General features: G+C 45.2%; 1 protein-coding gene across 1 annotated transcript; it reads left to right on the top strand.

Moving 5' to 3' along the window:
• Positions 1–442: 442 nt before the first annotated feature.
• Positions 443–22,664, top strand: LOC115356928 (NACHT, LRR and PYD domains-containing protein 3-like). Its single transcript, XM_030048231.1, has 10 exons — positions 443–479; positions 2,636–4,436; positions 4,536–4,709; positions 4,864–4,955; positions 19,167–19,257; positions 19,357–19,530; positions 20,428–20,601; positions 21,291–21,464; positions 21,636–21,682; positions 22,052–22,664. Exons 1-10 carry the CDS (start codon positions 443–445, stop codon positions 22,573–22,575), a joined length of 3,288 nt encoding a protein of 1,095 aa, XP_029904091.1. The 3' UTR covers positions 22,576–22,664.
• Positions 22,665–23,482: the final 818 nt, after the last annotated feature.

The following is a 23,482-nucleotide window of genomic DNA, read 5'->3' on the forward strand; positions in this document are numbered from 1 at the left end:
TGTCCAGGACGGGTGGTTTGTCCATTTTTAGTGCCTTCCCCAGCATCTCAGCAATGAATGTGCTCTGGCGAACGCCATGCTTGCATCCTTCTTTTACACCAAATATGCGCAGATTGCATCTATGCGAACGTGCCTCCAAGTCCTCACTCTTAGCCGTAAGACTGGCCACTTCTTGTTTCAGTTTAGCAACCTGTCGGTTAAGGGTCGCGATGTCGTCGAAATGTGTGTTAGCTGAATCTTCCAGGCTGGCAGTGTGTTGTTCCAGTGCCGTAGCCCTGGCATTGGCCTGGTCAGTGGCAGCTTTCATTTCCCCTCACAACAAGTTGATCTGCCTGCAGAATTCGGTGTTCTGTGACTCTGCTTTCTCGTCTATTTTGGCTAACAGTTCAGTTTTTAAAGACGTGATTGCATCGAGAATGGCTGATTGTCCTTCCTCGCCCACATGTTCATCATCGCTAGCACCACCCTGGCTCCTTGTGGTAATAATCGGCTTACCCTGACCACCCATCTCTGAGGCAAAATATTGTCAGAAAACTCAATAAAGTAAAAAAAAAAAAAAAAAAATTCACGGTATAAATGTCTACACTCAGCTTATATTGCGGTACAACCAAACCTTAATGGAAACTGGCTTTGTTGACTAAAATAAAGGTTAATATGGGGAGCTCAGGGCGAAACGTCTACATCTCTCCAAAGGCTCAATCGGAAGTCCCCTGTCTGTTATGTTCTGTAGTGTCCTGGCAGCCCATGCAGGCTGGCCACCTTTTGCTGCAAGACACTTGGAAAAATAAATTACTATCTAGAACTACTACTGAACAAATTCTTTAGGATTTTTACCTAAGTAGTACTGTAATGGGGAACTTTCAGTCTTACCTGAGTTGTTGTTGAACGATGTATCTTTACTTTTCCTTAAGTATGGATTTGATGAGTTTTTAAACCACTGCTGTGTTCATGATGTTTCTATCAGGATCCAGGAGGAGAGACCAGACTCCCCTGGACCCAGCTGTGTGTCCTTCAAGAGCGACCGGTCTAGGGGTCGACCTATTCACTTCAAAGACACACAGCCCTCTGCTGATGATGGGTAATTATTTAAAGATCCAGAATCGGTTCGGCCCCTCAGACTCTGTCGACTGAGTTTCCTCTTTCAAAACATCACATCCAATAATCAGAGCAGCTTCTAACATGGAGTTCATTTTGTGTTTCTGCCAGGATTCATCCTGACAGAGCACAGCACCTTTAATCACGTGTGTCTGTGTGTATATGTATGTATGTGTGTGTCTCTCTCTGTGTGTGTGTGTGTGTCCTCCTCAGAATCCAGCAGCAGAGCTCAGAGGTTCCCAGTGGTCAGTCTGCCCAGGAGCATCAAACACACCTGGCCTCCATATTTCTGGTGTGTAAATGCAGCGATATGACACCAGAGCAAGTGCTGTTCTACTGAACATCAGCTCTCATGGAACGCCTCTTGTCCAATCAGATTGCTCCACTGGCACTACCTGTTGTAGAATCAACAACCAGGTCCAAACTGAGCAGCAGCTCAGCTCATAATGGTCTCCATGCTGCACTTTGGACTTTCAGGCTCTTCAATCTGGATCTGATTTTGTGTTTTGGGTCCAAATTTCAAAATGGAACTTGAATTCTTTGATTTTTCTGTTGCAGCTGCTGGAGGAGAACATCAACACCTTTGTGAAGAAGGAGCTGAAAAACCTTCAGAGGTCTCTGAGTCCAGATTACCCAGAATGCTCAGAGAGGCAGAGGGAGGATGAGGAGGTGTTGGACGGTGAGGAGGAAGAGCAGAGGAGGAGCAGCAGGGAGGCTTTTCTGCAGATCACACTGCACCTCCTAAGGAGAATGAAGCAGGAGGAGCTGGCTGAGCGTCTGTGGAGCAGTAAGAGGCTTTTAACTCCTTTAACAGAATGGAAAGGAGGAATGATAGGAAAACTGAATGTTTGCATTTGTAACCTCTGCTGTAAATACAGACATTTCTAAAACAAGAGCTCAGCAATCCCTGATTGGAAGGGAAATGAGCACAATCCTCATGGAGAACCTGGTTAAAGTGTTGATTTGTTCATATTTGTGTAAAATGCTGAACACAAAGTTGACATGGAAAATGTTGCCTTTCACATTTGGCTGCAAACAGTCAGGACCCGTTTTTCCACCAGCAGCTATGAGCTAAATCGATGCCATGCAGCCACAACTCAGTGTCATGTCTCATCCAGCACCTTAAGTTATGTTTTGTGCCTTGTTGTCTTCCCTGCTTGTGTATTTAGTCTGTGTTCCCTGCTCTCTGTGCCAGTTCGTTGTTGCCTTTTGTGTCTTCACGTTCCAGTATTCTTTCCTCATATTAAGCCCTCATTGTTTTTTGTTTTTTTGTTTTTTTTGTTACTACTTTTGGTTTTTGGGTGCTGCCTTTTGCCTAGGCCTCTGTGTTTGACTGCCGAGATCCTGACGGCCTCCTGTGAATGAACTCTGTTTGCGGAATAAAAGACTTGTTATTATACCGCCTGTCTTAGAGTAGTGCAATTGGGTCCATTCCCGGCATCCCAGTCCTGACACTCAGATACATTTACCAGCAAATATTCACATTTCTCTAATTAATGTGACATTCATTGACTGATGTTTTTGTTGTTTGTTCATTAAGAAACTGAGGCTGCGGTGTGCCAACGTGAACTCAGATCTAAGCTGAAGAAGAAGTGTGAGTGTGTGTTTGAGAGGATTGCTAAAGAAGGAAACCCAACACTTCTGAATCAGATCTACACAGAGCTGTACATCACAGAGGGAGGGAGTGGAGAGCTCAATGAGGAACATGAGGTCAGATGGATTGAAACAGCAGCCAGGAAACCAGCCAGACCAGAAACAACAATCACATGTGAGGACATCTTTAAACCTTTACCTGGAAGAGATGGACCAATCAGAACAGTGATGACAAAGGGAGTGGCTGGCATTGGGAAAACAGTCTTAACACAGAAGTTCACTCTGGACTGGGCTGAACACAAAGCCAACCAGCATGTCCACTTCACATTTCCATTCACTTTCAGAGAGCTGAATCTGCTGAGAGGGAAAAAGTTCAGCTTGGTGGAACTTGTTCATCACTTCTTCACTGAGACCAAAGAAGCAGGAATCAGCAGGTTTGAGCAGTTCCAGGTTGTGTTGATCTTTGACGGTCTGGATGAGTGTCGACTTCCTCTGGACTTCAACAACAACCAGATCCTGACTGATGTTACAGAGTCCACCTCAGTGGACGTTCTGCTGACAAACCTCATCAAGGGGAACCTGCTTCCCTCTGCTCGCCTCTGGATAACCACACGACCCGCAGCAGCCAATCAGATCCCTCCTGAGTGTGTTGGCATGGTGACAGAGGTGAGAGGCTTCACTGACCCACAGAAGGAGGAATACTTCAGGAAGAAATTCAGAGATGAGGAGCAGGCCAGCAGGATCATTTCCCACATCAAGACGTCACGAAGCCTCCACATCATGTGCCACATCCCAGTCTTCTGCTGGATCACTGCTACAGTTCTGGAGGACGTGTTGAAGACCAGTGAGGGAGGAGACCTGCCCAAGACCCTCACTGAGATGTACATCCACTTCCTGCTGGTTCAGTCCAAAGTGCAGAACGTCAATTATCATGGGAGAGCTGAGACAGATCCACTCTGGACTCCAGAGACCAGGGAGATGATCCTGTCTCTGGGAAAACTGGCTTTTGAGCAGCTGGAGAAAGGCAACCTGATCTTCTATGAAGCAGACCTGGCAGAGTGTGGCATTGATATCAGAGCAGCCTCAGTGTGCTCAGGAATGTTCACACAGATCTTTAAAGAGGAGCGTGGGCTGCACCAGGACAAGGTTTTCTGCTTCATCCATCTGAGCCTTCAGGAGTTTCTGGCTGCTCTTTATGTCTTTCTGACATTCATCAACTCTGGAGTCAATCTGCTTTTCCAACAATCAGCTTCCTGCTGGTCTGTACTGTTCAACAAGAAATCTAAACTAAAACACCTCCTTCAGTGTGCTGTGGACAAGGCCTTACAGAGTCCAAATGGACACCTGGACTTGTTCCTGCGCTTCCTCCTGGGTCTTTCACTGCCGAGCAGTCAGACTCTCCTACAATGCCTGATGAAAAGGACAGGAAGTGGCTCACAGACCAATCAGAAAATAGTTGAGTTTATCAAGGAGAAAATCAGGGAGAATCTCTCTCCAGAGAGAAGCATCAACCTGTTCCACTGTCTGAATGAGCTGAATGACCATTCTCTAGTGGAGGAGATCCAACAGTACCTGAGATCAGGACTTCTCTCCACAGACAAACTGTCCCCTGATCAGTGGTCAGCTCTGGTCTTCATCTTACTGTCATCTCAAGAAGATCTGGAGGTGTTTGACCTGAAGAAATACTCTGCTTCAGAGGAGGCTCTTCTGAGGCTGCTGCCAGTGGTCAAAGCCTCCAGGAAATCTGTGTAGGTTCATAGAAAACTGGACATATTAAACACATGATGCTTTCTACTCAAGAGAGAGAAAAATGACAGCTGTTTTCTTCATCTTTGATTCCTCCTCAGACTGAGTGGCTGTAATCTGTCAGAGAGAAGCTGTGCAGCTCTGGCCTCAGTTCTCAGCTCCCAGTCCTCTAGTCTGAGAGAGCTGGACCTGAGTGACAACCAGCTGCAGGATTCAGGAGTGAAGCGTCTCTCTGCTGCACTGGAGAGTCCACATTGCAGACTGGAGGCTCTCAGGTCAGGATTCCTCAACCTACTCAACACATGACCAGTTCAGTCCTGATTTCCATGCAGCTTCATGTCACTGAACACATTCCTAAGCTGTGTAGGTTTTTGTGAAAACACAAAGCAGATGATGTGGTGGACTGATTGTGTTTGTGATGGTGTGCAGGCTGTCAGGCTGTCTGCTCACACAGGAAGGCTGTGCTTCTCTGGCCTCAGCTCTGAGCTCCAACCCCTCCCATCTGAGAGAGCTGGACCTGAGCTACAATCATCCAGGAGACTCAGGAGTGAAGCTGCTCTCTGCTGGACTGGAGGATCCAACCTGGAGACTGGAGGCTCTCAGGTATGGAGAGACACACACAATGTCTTACAGGGGGCTGGGGAGTATTGTTTCATGTTAAATGGTGGATATGAGTGCCGTGGTCTGCTAAATCCTTCATAGGGAAGGTTATTTACTGCCCATGTTTCCATCCTCAAAGAGAATCTGCTGCTCTGACTCTGTTTCTTCCTCCAGGGTGGACCATGGTGGAGAGCAGAGGCTGAAACCAGGCCTGAGGAAGTGTAAGTGTGGATTTAGTTTGATTCATCAACACAAAACCTTCAGCTGTTTAGATGGTACAGCTGCAGTTTCTGCTCTATGCTTGGTGTGCTTTGTGTGCTTTGTGGATTGGGCGGCAGTCGAAGGCGGGGGCCTCGGCGACCCGATCCCCGGACACAGTGGCTGGCGATGGGGACATGGAATGTCACCTCACTGGGGGGAAAGGAGCCTGAGCTTGTGCGGGAGGTTGAGAGGTACCGGCTAGAAGTAGTCGGGCTCACCTCTACGCACAGCTTGGGCTCTGGAACCCATCTCCTCGAGAGGGGCTGGACCCTCCACTACTCTGGAGTTGCCCTCGGTGAGAGGCGGCGGGCAGGTGTGGGCTTACTCATAGCCCCCCAGCTTAGCCGCCATGTGTTGGGGTTCTCCCCGATGAACAAGATGGTCACCTCTCTGCGCCTTCGGGTTGGGGAGTGGGCTCTCACTGTTGTTTGTGCTTACGGGCCAAATGGCAGTTTAGTACCCGGCCTTCTTGGAGTCCCTGGAAGGGGTACTGGATAGTGCTCCAACTGGGGACTCCATTGTTCTACTGGGGGACTTCAATGCCCACGTGGACAGTGACACCTGGAGTGGGGTGATTGGGAGGAACGGCCTCCCCGATCTGAACCCGAGTGGTGTTCTGTTATTGGACTTCTGTGCCAGTCACAGTTTGTCCATAATGAACACCATGTTCGAGCACAGGGGTGTCCATAAGTGCACGTGGCACCAGGACACCGGAGGTCAATGATCGACTTTGTTGTTGTTTCATCTGATCTCCAGCCGTATGTCTTGGACACTCGGGTGAAGAGAGGGGCTGAGCTGTCAACTGATCACCACCTGTTGATGTGTTGGATCCGCTGGCGGAGGGGGAAGCTTGACAGGCCTGGCAGGCCCAAACGTACTGTGAGGGTCTGTTGGGAATGTCTGGCTGAACCCTCTGTTGGGGAGGTCTTCAACTCCCACCTCTGGGAGAGCTTCTCCCAGCCCCCGAGGGAGGCTGGGGACATTGAGTCCGAATGGACCATGTTCTCGGCCTCCATTGTCGATGCAGCTGTTCGGAGCTGTGGCCGAAAGGTCTCTGGTGCTTGTCGTGGCGGCAATCCCAGAACCTGGTGGTGGACACCAGAAGTAAGGGATGCTGTCAAGCTGAGGAAGGAGTCCTACTGGTCCATGTTGGCCTGTGGAACTCCTGAGGCAGCCGATGGGTACCGGCAGGCCAGGCGTGCCGCGGCTCGAGCAGAAGCGGAGGCAAAACCTCGAAGCTGGGAGGAGTTCGGTGAGGCCATGGAGGAGGTCAGCCTCGAAGAGATTCTGGCAAAGAGTCCAGCGCCTCGGGAGGGGGAAGCAGTACTCTGCCAACACTGTTTACAGTGCAGATGGGGGACTGCTGACCTCGACTGGGGATATTGTCGGGCAGTGGAAGGAATACTTCGAGGGCCTCCTCAATCCCATCATCACGTCTTCCATCGAGGAAGCAGAGGCTGAGAACCCAGAGGTGGAATTGTCCATCACCCAAGCTGAGGTCACTGGGGAGGTTTGTAAGCTCCTCAGTGGCAGGGTGGCCAGGGTGGATGAGACCCGCCCTGAGTATCTCAAGTCTCTGGATGTTGTGGGGCTGTCTTGGCTAACACGCCTCTGCAACATCACGTGGCAGTTGGGGACAGTACCTCTGGAGTGGCAGACCGGGGTGGTGGTCCCTCTTTTTAAAAAGGGGGACCGGAGGGTGTGTTCCAACTACAGGGGGATCACACTTCTCAGCCTACCCGGGAAAGTCTACGCCAGGGTACTGGAGAGGAGGATTCGGCTGATAGTCGAACCTCAGATTCAGGAGGAACAATGCGGTTTTTCATCGCTGCTTTTTGCGGATGATGTTGTCCTGTTGGCTCCTTCGAGGCAGGACCTTCAGCAGGCATTGGGGCGGTTCGCAGCCGAGTGTGAAGCGGCTGGGATGAGAATCAGCACCTCCAAGTCCGAGGCCATGGTTCTCAATCAGAAAAAGGTGGCATGCCCTCTCCGGGTTGGCGGAGAAGTCCTGCCTGAAGTGGAGGAGTTCAAGTATCTCGGGGTCTTGTTCACGAGTGAGGGAAGGATGGAGAGTGAGATTGACAGGCGGATCGGTGCAGTCTACGCAGTGATGCGGTCGGTGTACCAATCCGTCGTGGTGAAGAAGGAGCTGAGCCAAAAGGCAAATCTCTCGATTTACCAGTCAATCTATGTTCCTATCCTTACCTATGATCATGAGCTTTGGGTAATGACCGAAAGGACAAGATCGCAGATACAAGCGGCTGAAATGAGTTTCCTTCGCAGGGTGGCTGGGTGCTCCCTTAGAGATAGGGTGAGGAGCTCGGAGTAGAGCTCCTCCACATTGAGAGGAACCAGTTGAGGTGGCTCGGGCATCTGTTCCGGGTGCCCCCTGGATGCCTCCCTGGGGAGGTGTTCCGGGCATGCCACACACGCTGGAGGGACTATGTCTCTCGGCTGGCCTAGGAATGCCTTGGTGTTCCTCCTGAGGAGCTGGCGGAAGTGGGGAGAGGGAAGTCTGGGTGTCTCTGCATAGACTGCTGCCCTCGTGACTCAGCCCTGGATAAGCGGCAGAAGATGGATGGATGGACAATTTAGATTATGCATGAAGTATTTTGTGTATGTAGTTTTCACCAAGTAAATATAAATTGGATAAAATACTAATAGGGAAATATCCACATCTCTATGAAACAATATATAAAGTGTAAATGTAGTTTAGTTTGTGTATAAATTCCAGATGTAAAGTGCATTTCCACAGCAGTTTGTGACGTCCATTCATTCAGATCCTGCTGTGAATGAAGAATAAGAATAAGAATCACTCTTTTGTCATTGTAATCGTTAACCACGAAATTAGGTGCAATCCTTCAGTTCAAAAAGATAATAAATAATAAAAATGAGTTTAAAAAAAAAAACAATCACATGCACACATACACTCCTTCCCATTCCAATATTGCACAGCTGACACGTGTCTTCATCAAAGTGTTAACAAATCAATAATCAAACTGTTAATAAATCAGCAGATAATAACCACAGCAGGTCTGTTGTGTCTTGTTCTCTCCATCAGATTCCTGTGAACTCAAACTGGACACAAACACAGCAAACAGAAACCTTGTCCTGTCTGAGGACAACAGGAAGGTGACAGCAGTGAAACAGAAGCAGCCATATCCTGATCACCCAGACAGGTTTGACTACTGGGAACAGATCATGTGTGGTGATGGTCTGACTGGTCGCTGCTACTGGGAGGTCGAGTGGAAAGGATTGGTTAATACAGCAGTGACTTACAGAGGAATCAGCAGGAGAGGAGACAGTGACGCCTGTGGTCTTGGATGGAATGAAAACTCCTGGAGTCTGATCTGCACTGATGGAAGTTTTGTTGCCAGACACAATAACAGAGAGACAGACGTCCCTGCCTCCTGCTCCTCTCACAGAGTGGCAGTGTATCTGGACTGGCCCGCTGGCTCTCTGTCCTTCTACAGCGTCTCCTCTGACACACTGATCCACCTCCGCACCTTCAACAGCACCTTCACTGAACCTCTGTACCCAGGCTTTTGGGTTGGGTCTGGTTCCTCAGTGTCTCTGTGTGAGATCTGAGGAGTGAGAGTCACGTCTTCACACTGCTGATCAGAGACAGCTGCTGACATGACAGTTCACTGCAATGGATTTTTATTTTTAATTGTTATTATAAACTTATTGAACTATTTACAAGTAGAAAATAACCCCAGGAACAATCAGAATCAGAATCAGAAATACTTTATTGATCCCTGAGGTGAAACTTGGTTAGTTGCAGTTGCTTAACTTCTAAAGAGAAGAATTCAATTATAAGAAGTAGAAAAAAACAAAAGAAATATAAAAATATGTGCCTTAGAATATGTAAACAAAACTGTGTCCACGATGTCCAAATATGTGCATTAATCTTACAATATATTGTCTTCTCACAGTTCTCTCATTTATCAAGGTTAATGTAAATCTTTTCTTTTGACCCCGACCGGGGCCCACATTCTGCTCCAGGTGAAATTTACCACCTGGAGCAGCCTACGTGTTGCCTTCAGTGTCATCATGTAAACTCCAGCACTGTGCAGGAAGTTGCCCAGAACAGACAGTAGGTCCTTTGTTTTTATTTATTTCACTCTAAAGTTTCACTAAAATAATGCTGACGTGACCGAATCTGAACATAGTTGTTACATTTTTGTCTGGGCGGTATCAGGCCCTGGCCCAAACACACCTGTGACTGTACAGGTGGAGCGTGCAGGTGTGTATGAGATGTTTAGGTTACATCACATCATTCAGCACACACTTCTGTCAGGAGCAACAGGCAGCCCTGCTAATTTATTTCTTATTAAAGATCTAAGTATGTAAATATTGTCTGAAGAGTGAATCCTGTGGTTCATCACTTCATCACAACAACAGCTTGTCAAACTGTGCGTGCGTGTGTGCGTGCGTGCGTGCGTGCGTGCGTGCGTGCGTGGGAGATTGTGTATGTCATATGAAAGTGCCTGGAAAATTCAAAATTCAAAGACTGATAAAAGGTCCTGGATTATCAGTGAGATCTGGAAAACTCCCCTTTCTGGATAACTGTTTTTGTCATGGAATTGGATTTTGTTATGGAATTGGATTGCACTTTGACAGGTCTCTACCCTAACAACTGTCAAAGTTGGGTGTCCCACCTGAAGGCTAAGCTCCTGCTGTTGTAGCACTGAAGCACGCAAAGCCCCTGACCACAATAAGGTGGCAATCCCTCACGGGGAAAACTGAAAAATTGAACAATAAAAAATAAAATAAAATATTCCTCATCCAGATTATAACAACATGACATTTAACTTAATCGGATGGCCTACATTATCAAATACATTCGAACCCAACAATAACACTTCTCGCTATTGCCAATTTTAACAAAACTGAAAAGGGTAGGCCTAGTTATAAAAAAAAAAAAAAAAAAAAAAAAAAAAAAAAAAAATTCACCAAGTCTTGAAAAATAAAACTGAAAAATAAAATAAAATAAAAAATGAAATGAAATAAAATATCCATCCAGATTTTGAGAACCAACAACATAAAATTTATCTTAATCAGACGGCCTAATTCTCAAATAAATTTGGAAAATTAAGTAAGAATAAAATAAGACTTCCCAATATAGCCTATATTTAAAAATCAAAAAAGGGTTGGCATAGTGATTAAAAAAATGCATTCAGTTTGTCTTTTCCTAAAATTCTCAATCTAATTTGTAGGACACAACAGTTACAGAGCAGAGAAAGCTGTGGAGAGCTGCGGGCTGGGGCGAGGCTTTCTGTCGGCCTCTGACAGACTCAGGTCACAGGCTCACCTCTGAGAAACAGACTACCGCTGTTCTGCTGCTCATGTCGTTCTGCCCTGCTCACTGAGACACCTGACCAGCTCATTTGCATACTAACAGTGATTGGCTGTGTACTGAGCGCTGAGGGAGGTGGGAGGGGGAGGGGGAGGGGGAGGGGGGGGACTAATCATCTCATTTGTGCCTTTTCCAGCAGATTTTTCAGCTACTGTGGTAAATTTTGTCTACTTTGATTTTGTGGGTAGGGGAGACTGGGGTAAGATGAGCCATTTTTCATATTTAGGATCACTACATCAAGGCAATCATAGTTTTGTCGCTAACTAATATATCTGCATATATTTCAGGATGTTGTGCATCTCTTCAAACAAACAGAATGAGTGTAAACATAACTGTTTCCATAATATAGCATGTCCAAAAAAAGTGGTCTCGTGGCACAACTTACCCCGTGTATGGGGTAAGTTGAGCCGTATCCCTACTCCCCCCACCCTCCTCCACACCTCCATCCCACCCCTCCCTCACCTTCTCCCTCCCTAAATAACAGTCACTTCTTCACATTCATGTGTATTTTTATTTATTAAACACAATTCAGCAGGTACAATAAACAGCTGTTCTAACATGCATTAAAGTGCACCTGGGAAGAGAACATCAACAGCTGTGTTTTTGGAAAGAAAACACTAGAACACTAGTTTCTTGGTGTCCTTGCTGACAGTAAGGTCAATTATGAACATATGAACGTAACACATTTGAACATTGAACCAAAATACACTTACCCCATACACTTAATAAATAATTAATATTTATTTATTTATTTATTTATTCAGTTATTTATTTATTTAGTCATTCATTCATTCATTCATTTATTCAGTATTTCATATTTATTTAATATTTAAGACATTTAGGCTACAGTCAAAATACACTTATTAAGTGTATGGGGCTCCGGCTCAACTTGACTTACTTGACTTAAGCCCTTTACTCCTCTTGGGTGCAGAGGCCACTGACAAATATCCTCCATTTCACTCTGTTCGTGGCTTTTTGCTCAAGCTCCCCCCAGCTGAGTCCACTCTCCGACATTTCTGCCTCTACACTTCTTCTCCAGCTGTTCCTGGGGCGGCTCAACTTATCCCTGGCCAAATGGCTGAACTTACCCCAGAGCTACCATTTTCAATTTTTTAGTTCCCACAACTAAAATGGTGCACTTTTATGCTAGGTTTATGACCTCATGTTGTAGCTCATAGATACCACAACTGATGTATAAAACAAATTTAAAATGATCTGTTTTGGTCTTAACACAATTCTCAGGAAACTGATGAAAGACTGAATTCACTTTCAAGAGTAAAAAATAGTTTTTTGGAAATAAATGTCTAACCACTTTACCCATGTGGTTCTTACCTTCACAGACTCCATGAAATGATGCCTTCCTCTTAAATATTTGGTCAAATGATCAATGTTTTTTACCATTTCCTAGCAACAGGGGGTGGCTCAACTTACCCTTTGGCTCAACTTACCCCAGTCTCCCCTAATCCATTAAAATCTTCTTTGTCATCTTTTAAAATTTTGATTTGAGGGGGCAGGACTTTTTACCCCCTCTTGCCCCTTCGTAGAACCGGTGTTGTGCCAAGGTACGTATCCCTGATAAAAATTGTGTCCCCTGTCCGCGGGAGCCGACAGGAGCGCGCACACATTCAAGGAGGGCGGAACTACGATGTTTTAGTGGTCAAGTTTTATCCACGAGCTTTTGCAGAGGTTAGGGTTAGGATTAGGTTTAGGGTTAGTGTTAGCAAATTTAAGCAGTTGCTTTGTTTGAAAACCCATGTTTTAATCGGCAAAACCGGACAATTTTTTATCGGGGATACGTACCTTGGCATAACACCACCATGTGGACAAAAATATACTGCAGCCCTAAAAGAAGTGGATCTATTGAATGACATTGAAAATTCATCGAGCCAAGGGATACAAAGAACAGCACAGTCATTTGAGTCTGCGTACAATATTATAACAAAGTATTAACAACAACAACAATAATAACAATAGTAGCAATAATAATAACAATAATATTAATAGTAGCAATAATAATAACAAAAATAATAATAATAATACATTTTATTTGATTAGGCTTTTCTTGGAACTCAAAGACACTTCACAGTAAAAAGAGACAAATTCACACAAAATAAACAATATTATAGTCAGTGAGAAGCCTGGAGGGAGGACGGTGGATGGACGGTGATTCATGAGAAATATTTCTCAGCTGTTTACAGTGTTGGCATGGAGGACAAGAAGCTCTGGAATGAGAACACCTCAAAACTGTGGATTTCAAAGCCATTTGTAAAAGTTCAGAAGCCTGCTGTTCACTCTGATATTCTCTGGATGGATGAAAAGCATTGAGAGAACTTCCATTCCTGTCCACTTGGTGGCGCTCACGCTCCATAAACCTTCATGTCTCTGACAGCTTCTACGCTCTCAGCTGGGATGTGGCTCTGACGTTTCCACACTGTGACACTGAAGTCATGAGGACGTGACTGCAGCCTCGGAGCAACAGGAGAAGCAGCGGCGTCTTCTCTCTCTGGGTTTCCTCTCCACATGAAGCTGGAAAGTCTCTTGGATTTGATGTGGATGTGATTCAGCAGGTAAAGACCCGACCAGGGATCAGTACAGATGTTTGTGTCTCACAGCTGGAAGACTGCAGAGCAGACTGGGAGCACAAGATGGTGGGAGGGTCTGTCAACATGGGATTTATATGTTTTACTGATCTAATTAATTATTGTACTATTATTTTCAGCACTGATGTCTAAGACTGAAGACAAACTTTGTCTAAAATGTTTTACTTGACTCTTGTTTTAATGGTAAAGTCAGTGTCAGGTAGATTGTAATCTGAACACACCTCATGGATCAAATATGTTGTAGAGCCAGTCTGACAGCTTGGAGAGGCTTGACTGAGATTTCCTTTTTCTGCTGTTGACTCACCAAGACAGAAAAAAACATGTCAATCATTTATTTCACCTGTTTTTCTTTCATTTTATTATTATTTTTTTACACTGCTATCACCGAACATTCAATAGTGACCCTTCCAAACATGAGCAGATTAACTTGATTTCTTTCCTAAACAAAGACACAAACAAAAAAGAATATTTGCAGAATTAAAACCAGAAAAACAGAGAAATGGTTAATAAGACAAATAGACATGATTTGTACAAAAGCCCCAATGCGCGCTCACAGATCACTGGCACGTAGCAGCGACGCTCACGGACATGCGCTTCAGGTGTACCAGTGCGCGTGCCCGAGACGCGCACCGACATTCTCTTTAACGCTGCGAGCCTCAGAGCTCGGCTCTGCTCAACATGGACAATTAACTTTTCCTCCTTGACTTGTGTGGATTTGTGTGCGTGAGTGAGCCAGGTGAGCTTCCATTCATGTTCTCTCCACTGTAGAGAACTGAACTTGAGCAAAATGCACACCTTTGGCTGTTTTCCACTTCGTTGGTATTGATTGTTGCTGCCGCGATACAATGCGCTGATTAGGCTCTGAGTGACCGTCAGTTCAGTTGCATTAGTAACTACAGTTCTCTGAGTAACTGAACACTGAAGACAAACTTTGTCTAAAATGTTTTACTTGACTCTTTTTTTTAATGGTAAAGTCAGTGTCAGGTAGATTGTAATCTGAACACACCTCATGGATCAAATATGTTGTAGAGCCAGTCTGACAGCTTGGAGAGGCTTGACTGGAGTTCCCCTTTTCTGCTGTTGACTCACCAAGAGAGAAAAAAACATGTTTATCAATTATTTCACCCGTTTTTCTTGTTTTTATTTTACAGTGCTATTACTGAACATTCAATACTGACCCTTTGACACGAGCAAATTAACTTTTCTTTCAAAATAGACAAAAAAGAAAACCAGAATACACAGAAAAAAATAAAATAAATGACTAAACAATTAAATCTGATTTATAACTATTATAAATACACATTTAAACTTATCACTAAATTCTCTGCAGAAAATGAAAAGCAACAATGCAGTGAATGTTGCTGAGAGGCTGAAATGAGAGCTTTGTAAAGGTCAGTAGTTTCCAGTCCATGTGTGAAGAGTCCCAGAGGATTCAAAGTCCTCTGTAGATGAAGCTGCTCAGTGGGTTTGATGTAAAGGGCGGCTGCTCTGAGTGTTACGTCCACTCTGTATATGTGACATGGTGCTGACAGGAAGACAGCACACATCCTGTCATGGAAAGCTTGTTGTCATCAATCAGCCGCTGTGTTTGTGTCAAGGTGTCGGCTCGGCTATGGATGTGTGTGAGGAGAGAGAGGAGGGGCTCCCTGCCTCTGAAAGCACTCTGTCTGGGGAACATGACAGCCAGACCAAAGCTAAGAGGTGAGATGAGGATCTCTGACTGTCCATGACTGTTCTCCATCTCAGAGCTCAGCAGGCAAATCAGCACAGCAGCATTATTCACAGGAAAAGCTCTGTGTGTGCTCACATTAGATTATCTCTTACACATAATGTTGCTTCTGAAAATAAGTATGTGAATATTATCTGAGTATGTTAGTGTTGCTAAGAAAGTAAAACAGTGTTGTTCATAGAGACACAGATCCCTTCACTGTGTTCATGATGTTTCTATCAGGATCCAGCAGGAGAGACCAGACTCCCCTGGACCCAGCTGTGTGTCCATCAAGAGCGACGGTTCTATGGATCAAATTATTCTCTTCAAAGACTCACAGCCCTCTGCTGATGATGGGTAATTATGTCAAACTGCTGATAAAACAGATGGTTTGCTGTTTTCAGCTTCACAGAGTTACGTGCAGCCAACTTGTTGAACCAAAGTGTGACACAGAGAGGAGACCACACAGGAATATGGTGACAGAAGGAAGCCGTGATATCCATCGTGTAAATTTTGCTTAAGATTTTGAAATTCAACAAGCATTCTTTTAAATAACAGTCACTGAGATGTTGAATTTATTTTGCTAAAAATGTAAATTATGAAATGTTAATTTTTGCCACAAGGAAAAGTGATCAAAAAGGTCAATATATTCAGGTCAGTATTTAATTCTTCTGAACATGAGACAGTCAGAGCACGAGGTGAGCCTTAACCTGAGCAGAGCTCAGAGGTGTGTCTGTGCCCAGCTGAGATGTGGGATCTCTTCCATTCACTTCCAGAGGAGGAGAGAAAGTGTCACCTGTGTTACCTGGGACAGGTGGAAAATGAGATGCACTGTTTGTTTTATTGTCCATTATATCATAATCGATAGATAGAGGCTTTTCTTAGAGATGATTTGTTTTCCTTGACTGATGAATGCAGATTGCGGTACAAAGGGTTCCATGTGGCTCAGTTTGTGTTAAATGCTTATCAACAGTGTATGGAGACGCTTTCTGTTTAAAAGTGTTCAGAGTGAAATGCACAGTCTGTGGCTAAGAAGTGGCAAAGCTCTGTTTTAGAGCAGTGATGTCTGGAGCTGGTATTCACATTTGCTTTGGACATTGTTTAACACCAATGAAGGTGGATCATATTTGTTCTTTGGCTCTCATGATATTGTTGCTGCTGTCTGTTATGTTCTGTAGTGTCCTGGCAGCCCATGCAGGCTGGCCACCTTTTGCTGCAAGACACTTGGAAAAATAAATTACTACCTAGTACTACTGCCTACCAAATACTTTAGGATTTTACTTAAGTAGTACTGTAATGGGTGACTTTCAGTTTTACCTGAGTTGTTGTTGAACAATGTATCTTTATTTTTCCTTCAGTATGAATTTGATGAGATTTTACTCTACTGCTGTGTTCATGATGTTTCTATCAGGATCCAGCAGGAGAGACCAGACTCCCCTGGACCCAGCTGTGTGTCCTTCAAGAGTGACCGGTCTATGGGTCGACTTATTGTCTTCAAAGACACACAGCCCTCTGCTGATGATGGGTAATTATTTAAAGATCCAGAATGGGTTCGGCCCCTCAGACTCTGTTGACTGAGTTTCCTCTTTCAAAACATCACATCCAATAATCAGAGCAGCTTCTAACATGGAGTTCATTTTGTGTTTCTGCCTGTGTGTGTGTGTGTGTGTGTGTGTGTGTGTGTGTGTCCTCCTCAGAGTCCAGCAGCAGAGCTCAGAGGTTCCCAGTGGTCAGTCTGCCCAGGAGCATCAAACACACCTGGCCTCCATATTTCTGGTGTGTAAATGCAGCGATATGACACCAGAGCAATCTCATTGTGTGTTTTGGGTCCAAATTTCAAAATGGAACTTCTTTGATTTTTCTGTTGCAGCTGCTGGAGGAGAACATCAACACCTTTGTGAAAAAGGAGCTGAAAAACCTGCAGAGGTCTCTGAGTCCAGATTACCCAGAATGCTCAGAGAGGCAGAGGGAGAATGAGGAGGTGTTGGACGGTGAGGAGGAAGAGCAGAGGAGGAGCAGCAGGGAGGCTTTTCTGCAGATCACACTGCACCTCCTGAGGAGAATGAAGCAGGAGGAGCTGGCTGAGCGTCTGTGGAGCAGTAAGAAGCTTTTAACTCCTTTAACAGGATGGAAAGGAGGAATGATGGGAAAACTGAATGTTTGCATTTGTAACCTCTGCTGGAAATACAGACATTTCTAAAACAAGAGCTCAGCAATCCCAGATTGGAAGGGAAATGAGCACAATCCTCATGGAGAACCTGGTTAAAGTGTTGATTTGTTCATATTTGTGTAAAATGCTGAATACAAAGTTGACATGGAAAATGTTGCCTTTCACATTTGGCTGCAGACAGTCAGGACTGGTTTTTCCACCAGCAGCTATGAGCTAAATGGATGCCATGCAGCCACAACTCAGATACATTTAGCAGCAAATATTCACATTTCTCTCATTAATGTGACATTCACTTACTGATGTTTTTGTTGTTAGTTCATTCAGAAACTGCCGCTGCAGCGTGCCAACGTGAACTCAGATCTAACCTGAAGAAGAAGTGTGAGTGTGTGTTTGAGGGGATTGCTAAAGCAGGAAACCCAACACTTCTGAATCAGATCTACACAGAGCTGTACATCACAGAGGGAGGGAGTGGAGAGCTCAATGAGGAACATGAGGTCAGATGGATTGAAACAGCAGCCAGGAAACCAGAAACACCAGAAACACCAATCAGATGTGAGGACATCTTTAAACCTTTACCTGGAAGAGATGGACCAATCAGAGCAGTGATGACAAAGGGAGTGGCTGGCATTGGGAAAACAGTCTTAACACAGAAGTTCACTCTGGACTGGGCTGAACACAAAGCCAACCAGCATGTCCACTTCACATTTCCATTCACTTTCAGAGAGCTGAATCTGCTGAGAGGGAAAAAGTTGAGCTTGGTGGAACTTGTTCATCACTTCTTCACTGAGACCAAAGAAGCAGGAATCAGCAGGTTTGAGCAGTTCCAGGTTGTGTTGATCTTTGACGGTCTGGATGAGTGTCGACTTCCTCTGGACTTCAACAACAACCAGATCCTGACCGATGTTACAGAGTCCACCTCAGTGGACGTTCTGCTGACAAACCTCATCAAGGGGAACCTGCTTCCCTCTGCTCGCCTCTGGATAACCACACGACCCGCAGCGGCCAATCAGATCCCTCCTGAGTGCGTTGGCATGGTGACGGAGGTGAAAGGTTTCACTGACCCACAGAAGGAGGAATACTTCAGGAAGAGATTCAGAGATGAGGAGCAGGCCAGCAGAATCATCTCCCACATCAAGACGTCACGAAGCCTCCACATCATGTGTCACATCCCAGTCTTCTGCTGGATCACTGCTACAGTTCTGGAGGACGTGTTGAAGACCAGTGAGGGAGGAGACTTGCCCAAGACCCTGACTGAGATGTACATCCACTTCCTGCTGGTTCAGTCCAAAGTGCAGAACATCAAGTATCATGGGAGAGCTGAGACAGATCCACTCTGGACTCCAGAGACCAGGGAGATGATCCTGTCTCTGGGAAAACTGGCTTTTGAGCAGCTGGAGAAAGGCAACCTGATCTTCTATGAAGGAGACCTGGCAGAGTGTGGCATTGATATCAGAGCAGCCTCAGTGTACTCAGGAGTGTTCACACAGATCTTTAAAGAGGAGCGTGGGCTGTACCAGGACAAGGTTTTCTGCTTCGTCCATCTGAGCCTTCAGGAGTTTCTGGCTGCTCTTTATGTCTTTCTGACATTCATCAACTCTGGAGACAATCTGCTGTTAAAACAATCAGCCTCCAGCTGGTCTGCAGTGTTCGACAAGAAATCTGAACTAAAACTCCTCCTCCAGAGTGCTGTGGACAAGGCCTTACAGAGTCCAAATGGACACCTGGACTTGTTCCTGCGCTTCCTCCTTGGTCTTTCACTGCCAACCAATCAGACTCTCCTACGAGGCCTGATGACACAGACAGGAAGTAGCTCACAGACCAATCAGGGAACAGTTGAGTTCATTAAGGAGAAGATCCAGGACAGTCCCTCTCCAGAGAGAAGCATCAACCTGTTCCACTGTCTGAATGAGCTGAATGACCATTCTCTAGTGGAGGAGATCCAGTGGTACCTGAGATCAGGACGTCTCTCCAGAGTCAAACTGTCCCCTGCTCAGTGGTCAGCTCTGGGCTTCATCTTACTGTCATCTCAAGAAGATCTTGAGGTGTTTGACCTGAAGAAATACTCTGCTTCAGAGGAGGCTCTTCTGAGGCTGCTGCCAGTGGTCAAAGCCTCCAGGAAATCTGTGTAGGTTCACAGAAAACTGGACATATTAAATACATGATGCTTTCTACTCAAGAGAGAGAAAAATGACAGCTGTTTTCTTCATCTTTGATTCCTCCTCAGGCTGAGTGGCTGTAATCTGTCAGAGAGAAGCTGTGCAGCTCTGGCCTCAGTTCTCAGCTCCCAGTCCTCTAGTCTGAGAGAGCTGGACCTGAGTAACAACCAGCTGCAAGATTCAGGAGTGAAGCGTCTCTCTGCTGGACTGGAGAGTCCACACTGCAGACTGGAGGCTCTCAGGTCAGTGTTGTTGAATATTTAAAGGCCCCATGGCATGAAAAATGCAGTTTTGGTTGTGTTTTGGTGATAGGGAAGGTTTCAGGGCCACATAAATACTGTCCCATGCATTAAACCTGTGATAAACAGAGAAATGCACACAGCTTGTCCTTTGAAACTCTCCCTTTAAGACAAGCGGACAGCACTTCCTCCTTTCTGTCACACATAAGGTGACTCCGCCCACTTAAACTAGCCAGCCCCCCTCCCCAGGTAACAAGCTAACAGGTAACAAGCTAACAGGTTAGCCACATGTCCCAGAAACGTTGCTGCACCACAGACGATGCAAGCAGACTCATGTTTCCCTGCTCACTCTTCCAAAAGAAACTCACGGGACAGACCAGCGGCTGATGGTCCCGCAGGATTTTAGTCCAAATTTGCTCGTCTGTTCAGCTCAGCATAGGTTTCAGTGACTTGCCTGTGATTGGCCCGACCATATGTCACTCAAAACAGTCAGCCAATCAGTGGAGAGGTGCTATTTCTCTCTTCTGATTGGCTGAAGGAACCGTGCTGCCAGAGCTCCGGTAGAAAGGCCAGAGAAAGGAGCTGTGAAACTATATTTATCAGACCACAGGTTCAAAACCACAAATACATTGTGCAGGGAGATCAACAGTTCAAATAAAACCCTGGAAAAGTGGACAGCATGGGCCTTTAAAGGCTGACCTTGTGACTTTAACTTCAGGATTTAAAAGGCATTTTCCTCTTCATTCCCACTGGAACGGAAATCCTTAAACTTTTGTGAACCAGTCTTCTTCTCACTCAACTTTACATACAGAATATTTAAACACTGACTGTCAGAACCCATATATGAATCACATTAGAGACTAGAGAGTAACATTTCTATGTCCACATATCTTTCCTCAGGCTGATTGGCTGTAATCTGTCAAAGAGAAGCTGTGCAGCTCTGGCCTCAGTTCTCAGCTCCCAGTCCTCTAGTCTGAGAGAGCTGGACCTGAGTAACAACCAGCTGCAGGATTCAGGAGTGAAGCTGCTCTCTGCTGGACTGGAGAGTCCACACTGCAGACTGGAGGCTCTCAGGTCAGGATTCCTCAACCTGCTCAACACATGACCAGTTCAGTCCTGCTTTACATGTAGCTTCATGTCACTGAACACATTCCTAAGCTGTGTAGGTTTTTGTGTCGTATGTTGTATGTGCGAGCAAATGTTTTGTCACATAAATTCGGTTGTTGCACTGTTGGTGTGAAGCTGACTTTGTTTAAAGTGTATTGTTCCCCCCTGTACACTGCTCATCTGTGGTTAAACTATAAAAAGCGAGCCTTCAGAGATTACAAGTGGCATACAATGACGCTCTAAGGATACTTTTAAAAAGGCCTAGATGGACGAGTGCGAGTGAGGTGTTTGTGAGTGCTGGAGTGAACATGCTGCAAGCGGTCCTGAGAAATGTAATGCACAAGTTCATCTGCCGGTAAAATGATTCTGAGAATCAAATTGTTGTGGCACTGGTGAATATGATGTACAGTGACACACGCTGCACATCTCACTTCTGGGGGCACTGGTATAAATGTCTTTTAAAAATGAGTCATTAGACTATTTTTTTTTTATTCTGTGTGTTTTTTTATTTATTTTTTTATTTTAATGTTTTTGTATGGACCTTGAGTCTGGAATAAAGCATATCTATCTATCTATCTATCTATCTATCTATCTATCTTTGTGAAAACACAAAGCAGATGATGTGATGGCCTGATTGTGTTTGTGATGGTGTGCAGGCTGTCAGGCTGTCTGCTCACACAGGAAGGCTGTGCTTCTCTGGCCTCAGCTCTGAGCTCCAACCCCTCCCATCTGAGAGAGCTGGACCTGAGCTACAATCATCCAGGAGACTCAGGAGTGAAGCTGCTCTCTGCTGGACTGGAGGATCCAACCTGGAGACTGGAGGCTCTCAGGTATGGAGAGACACACACAATGTCTTATAGAGGGCTGAGGAATATTGTTTCATGTTGAATGGTGGATATGAGTGACGTGGTCTGCTAAATCCTTCATAGGGAAGGTTATTTACTGCCCATGTTTCCATCCTCAAAGAGAATCTGCTGCTCTGACTCTGTTTCTTCCTCCAGGGTGGACCATGGTGGAGAGCAGTGGTTGAAACCAGGCCTGAGGAAGTGTAAGTGTGGATTTAGTTTGATTCATCAACACAAAACCTTCAGCTGTTTAGATGGTGCAGCTGCAGTTTCTGCTCTTTGTTCTCAGCTGCATGCTTACACCAAGTGAATAATAATATAAATCTTCATACCTCTATAACACCATATATGAAGTGTAAATGTAGTTTAGTTTGTGTATAAATGGCTCTTCCAGATAAAGTGAATTTCCACTGCAGTTTGTGACGTCCATTCATTCAGATCCTGCTGTGAATGAAGTGGACGGCTGACACCATGTGTCATCATCAAAGTGTTAACAAATCAATAATCAAACTGTTAATAAATCAGCAGATAATAACCACAGCAGGTCTGTTGTGTCTTGTTCTCTCCATCAGATTCCTGTGAACTCAAACTGGACACAAACACAGCAAACAGACACCTCGTCCTGTCTGAGGACAACAGGAAGGTGACAGCAGTGAAACAGCAGCAGCCATATCCTGATCACCCAGAGAGGTTTGAGCACTGGAAACAGATCCTGTGTAGAGATGGTCTGACTGGTCGCTGCTACTGGGAGGTCGAGTGGAGAGGAGATGTTGAGATTGCAATGACTTACAGAGGAATCAGCAGAAGAGGAGACCGTTTTGAGTCTGGGCTTGGAGGGAATGAAAACTCCTGGAGTCTGATCTGCTCTGATGGAAGATTCATTGCCAGACACATTGACAGAACAACAACCATCCCTGCCCCCTCCTCTAAGAGAGTGGCAGTGTATCTGGACTGGCCTGCTGGCTCTCTGTCCTTCTACAGCGTCTCCTCTGACACACTGATCCACCTCCACACCTTCAGCAGCACCTTCACTCAGCCTCTGTACCTGGGCTTTGGGGTTTGGTTTGGTTCCTCAGTGTCTCTGTGTCAGATCTGAGGAGTAAGAGTCGTGTCTTCACTCTGCTGATCAGAGACAGCTGCTGACATGACAGTTCACTGCAAAGACATTTTTATAAACTTGTTGAACTATTTATGAGCAGAAAAAAAAAAACTCAGGAACAATCAGAATCAGAAATACTTTATTGATCCCTGAGGGGAAACTGGGTCAGTTGCAGTTGCTCAACTTCTCAAGAGAAGAATTCAATTATAAGATATAGAAAAAAAAAAAGAAATCTAAAAATATGTGCCTTAGAATTTGTAAACAAAACTATGTCTATTATGTCTAAATATGTGCATTAATCTTACAACATATTGTCTTCTCACAGTTCTCTAATTTATCAAGGTGATGTAAATCTTTTCTTTTGACACATGACCTGATGTCAAATGAATCCTCTGAGCAGTTGTTTTGGATGTCTTGTGATTAATCAGATGATGATCAGCTGTGTGGGGGGTGTAGGAAACAGTGTAGGCACAGTCTTTGACCTCATGTTAGACTTGGAAATGTTTTGTTCATTTTGTTTAAAGTGAGAATAAATCAGCCAAGTGAAGGCAGCAGAGCCAGCGGCTGCAGTGGTTTGTGATTTGGACGGTTTAACGTGGGAGTCCAGAGGAGCGGCCCTGTTAAGGAGGCACTGAACCAAACTGGTGAGGCCTGGAGCCGAGGGACAGCAGAGAGTGGACGTGAGGACCCACATTAGGGCCCGTGAGGCGGCAGCTTCCACAATAAAAGCTCTTTATTGCCACAAGAACTTCTCCTCTAATAACATCAAATGGTCTGTATTAATTACCCAAACAGAGAAATGTATGACAAAGAAAGTAGTTCCATGTATTTCCTCGTTTAATTCTTCTGGATTATTGTCATTTGTCTCTTCATATTGTTCATTCATTTGTATAGCTCAGGGTTT

The sequence above is a fragment of the Myripristis murdjan genome, chromosome 1, assembly GCF_902150065.1.
Source record: "Myripristis murdjan chromosome 1, fMyrMur1.1, whole genome shotgun sequence".
NCBI lineage: Eukaryota > Metazoa > Chordata > Actinopteri > Holocentriformes > Holocentridae > Myripristis > Myripristis murdjan.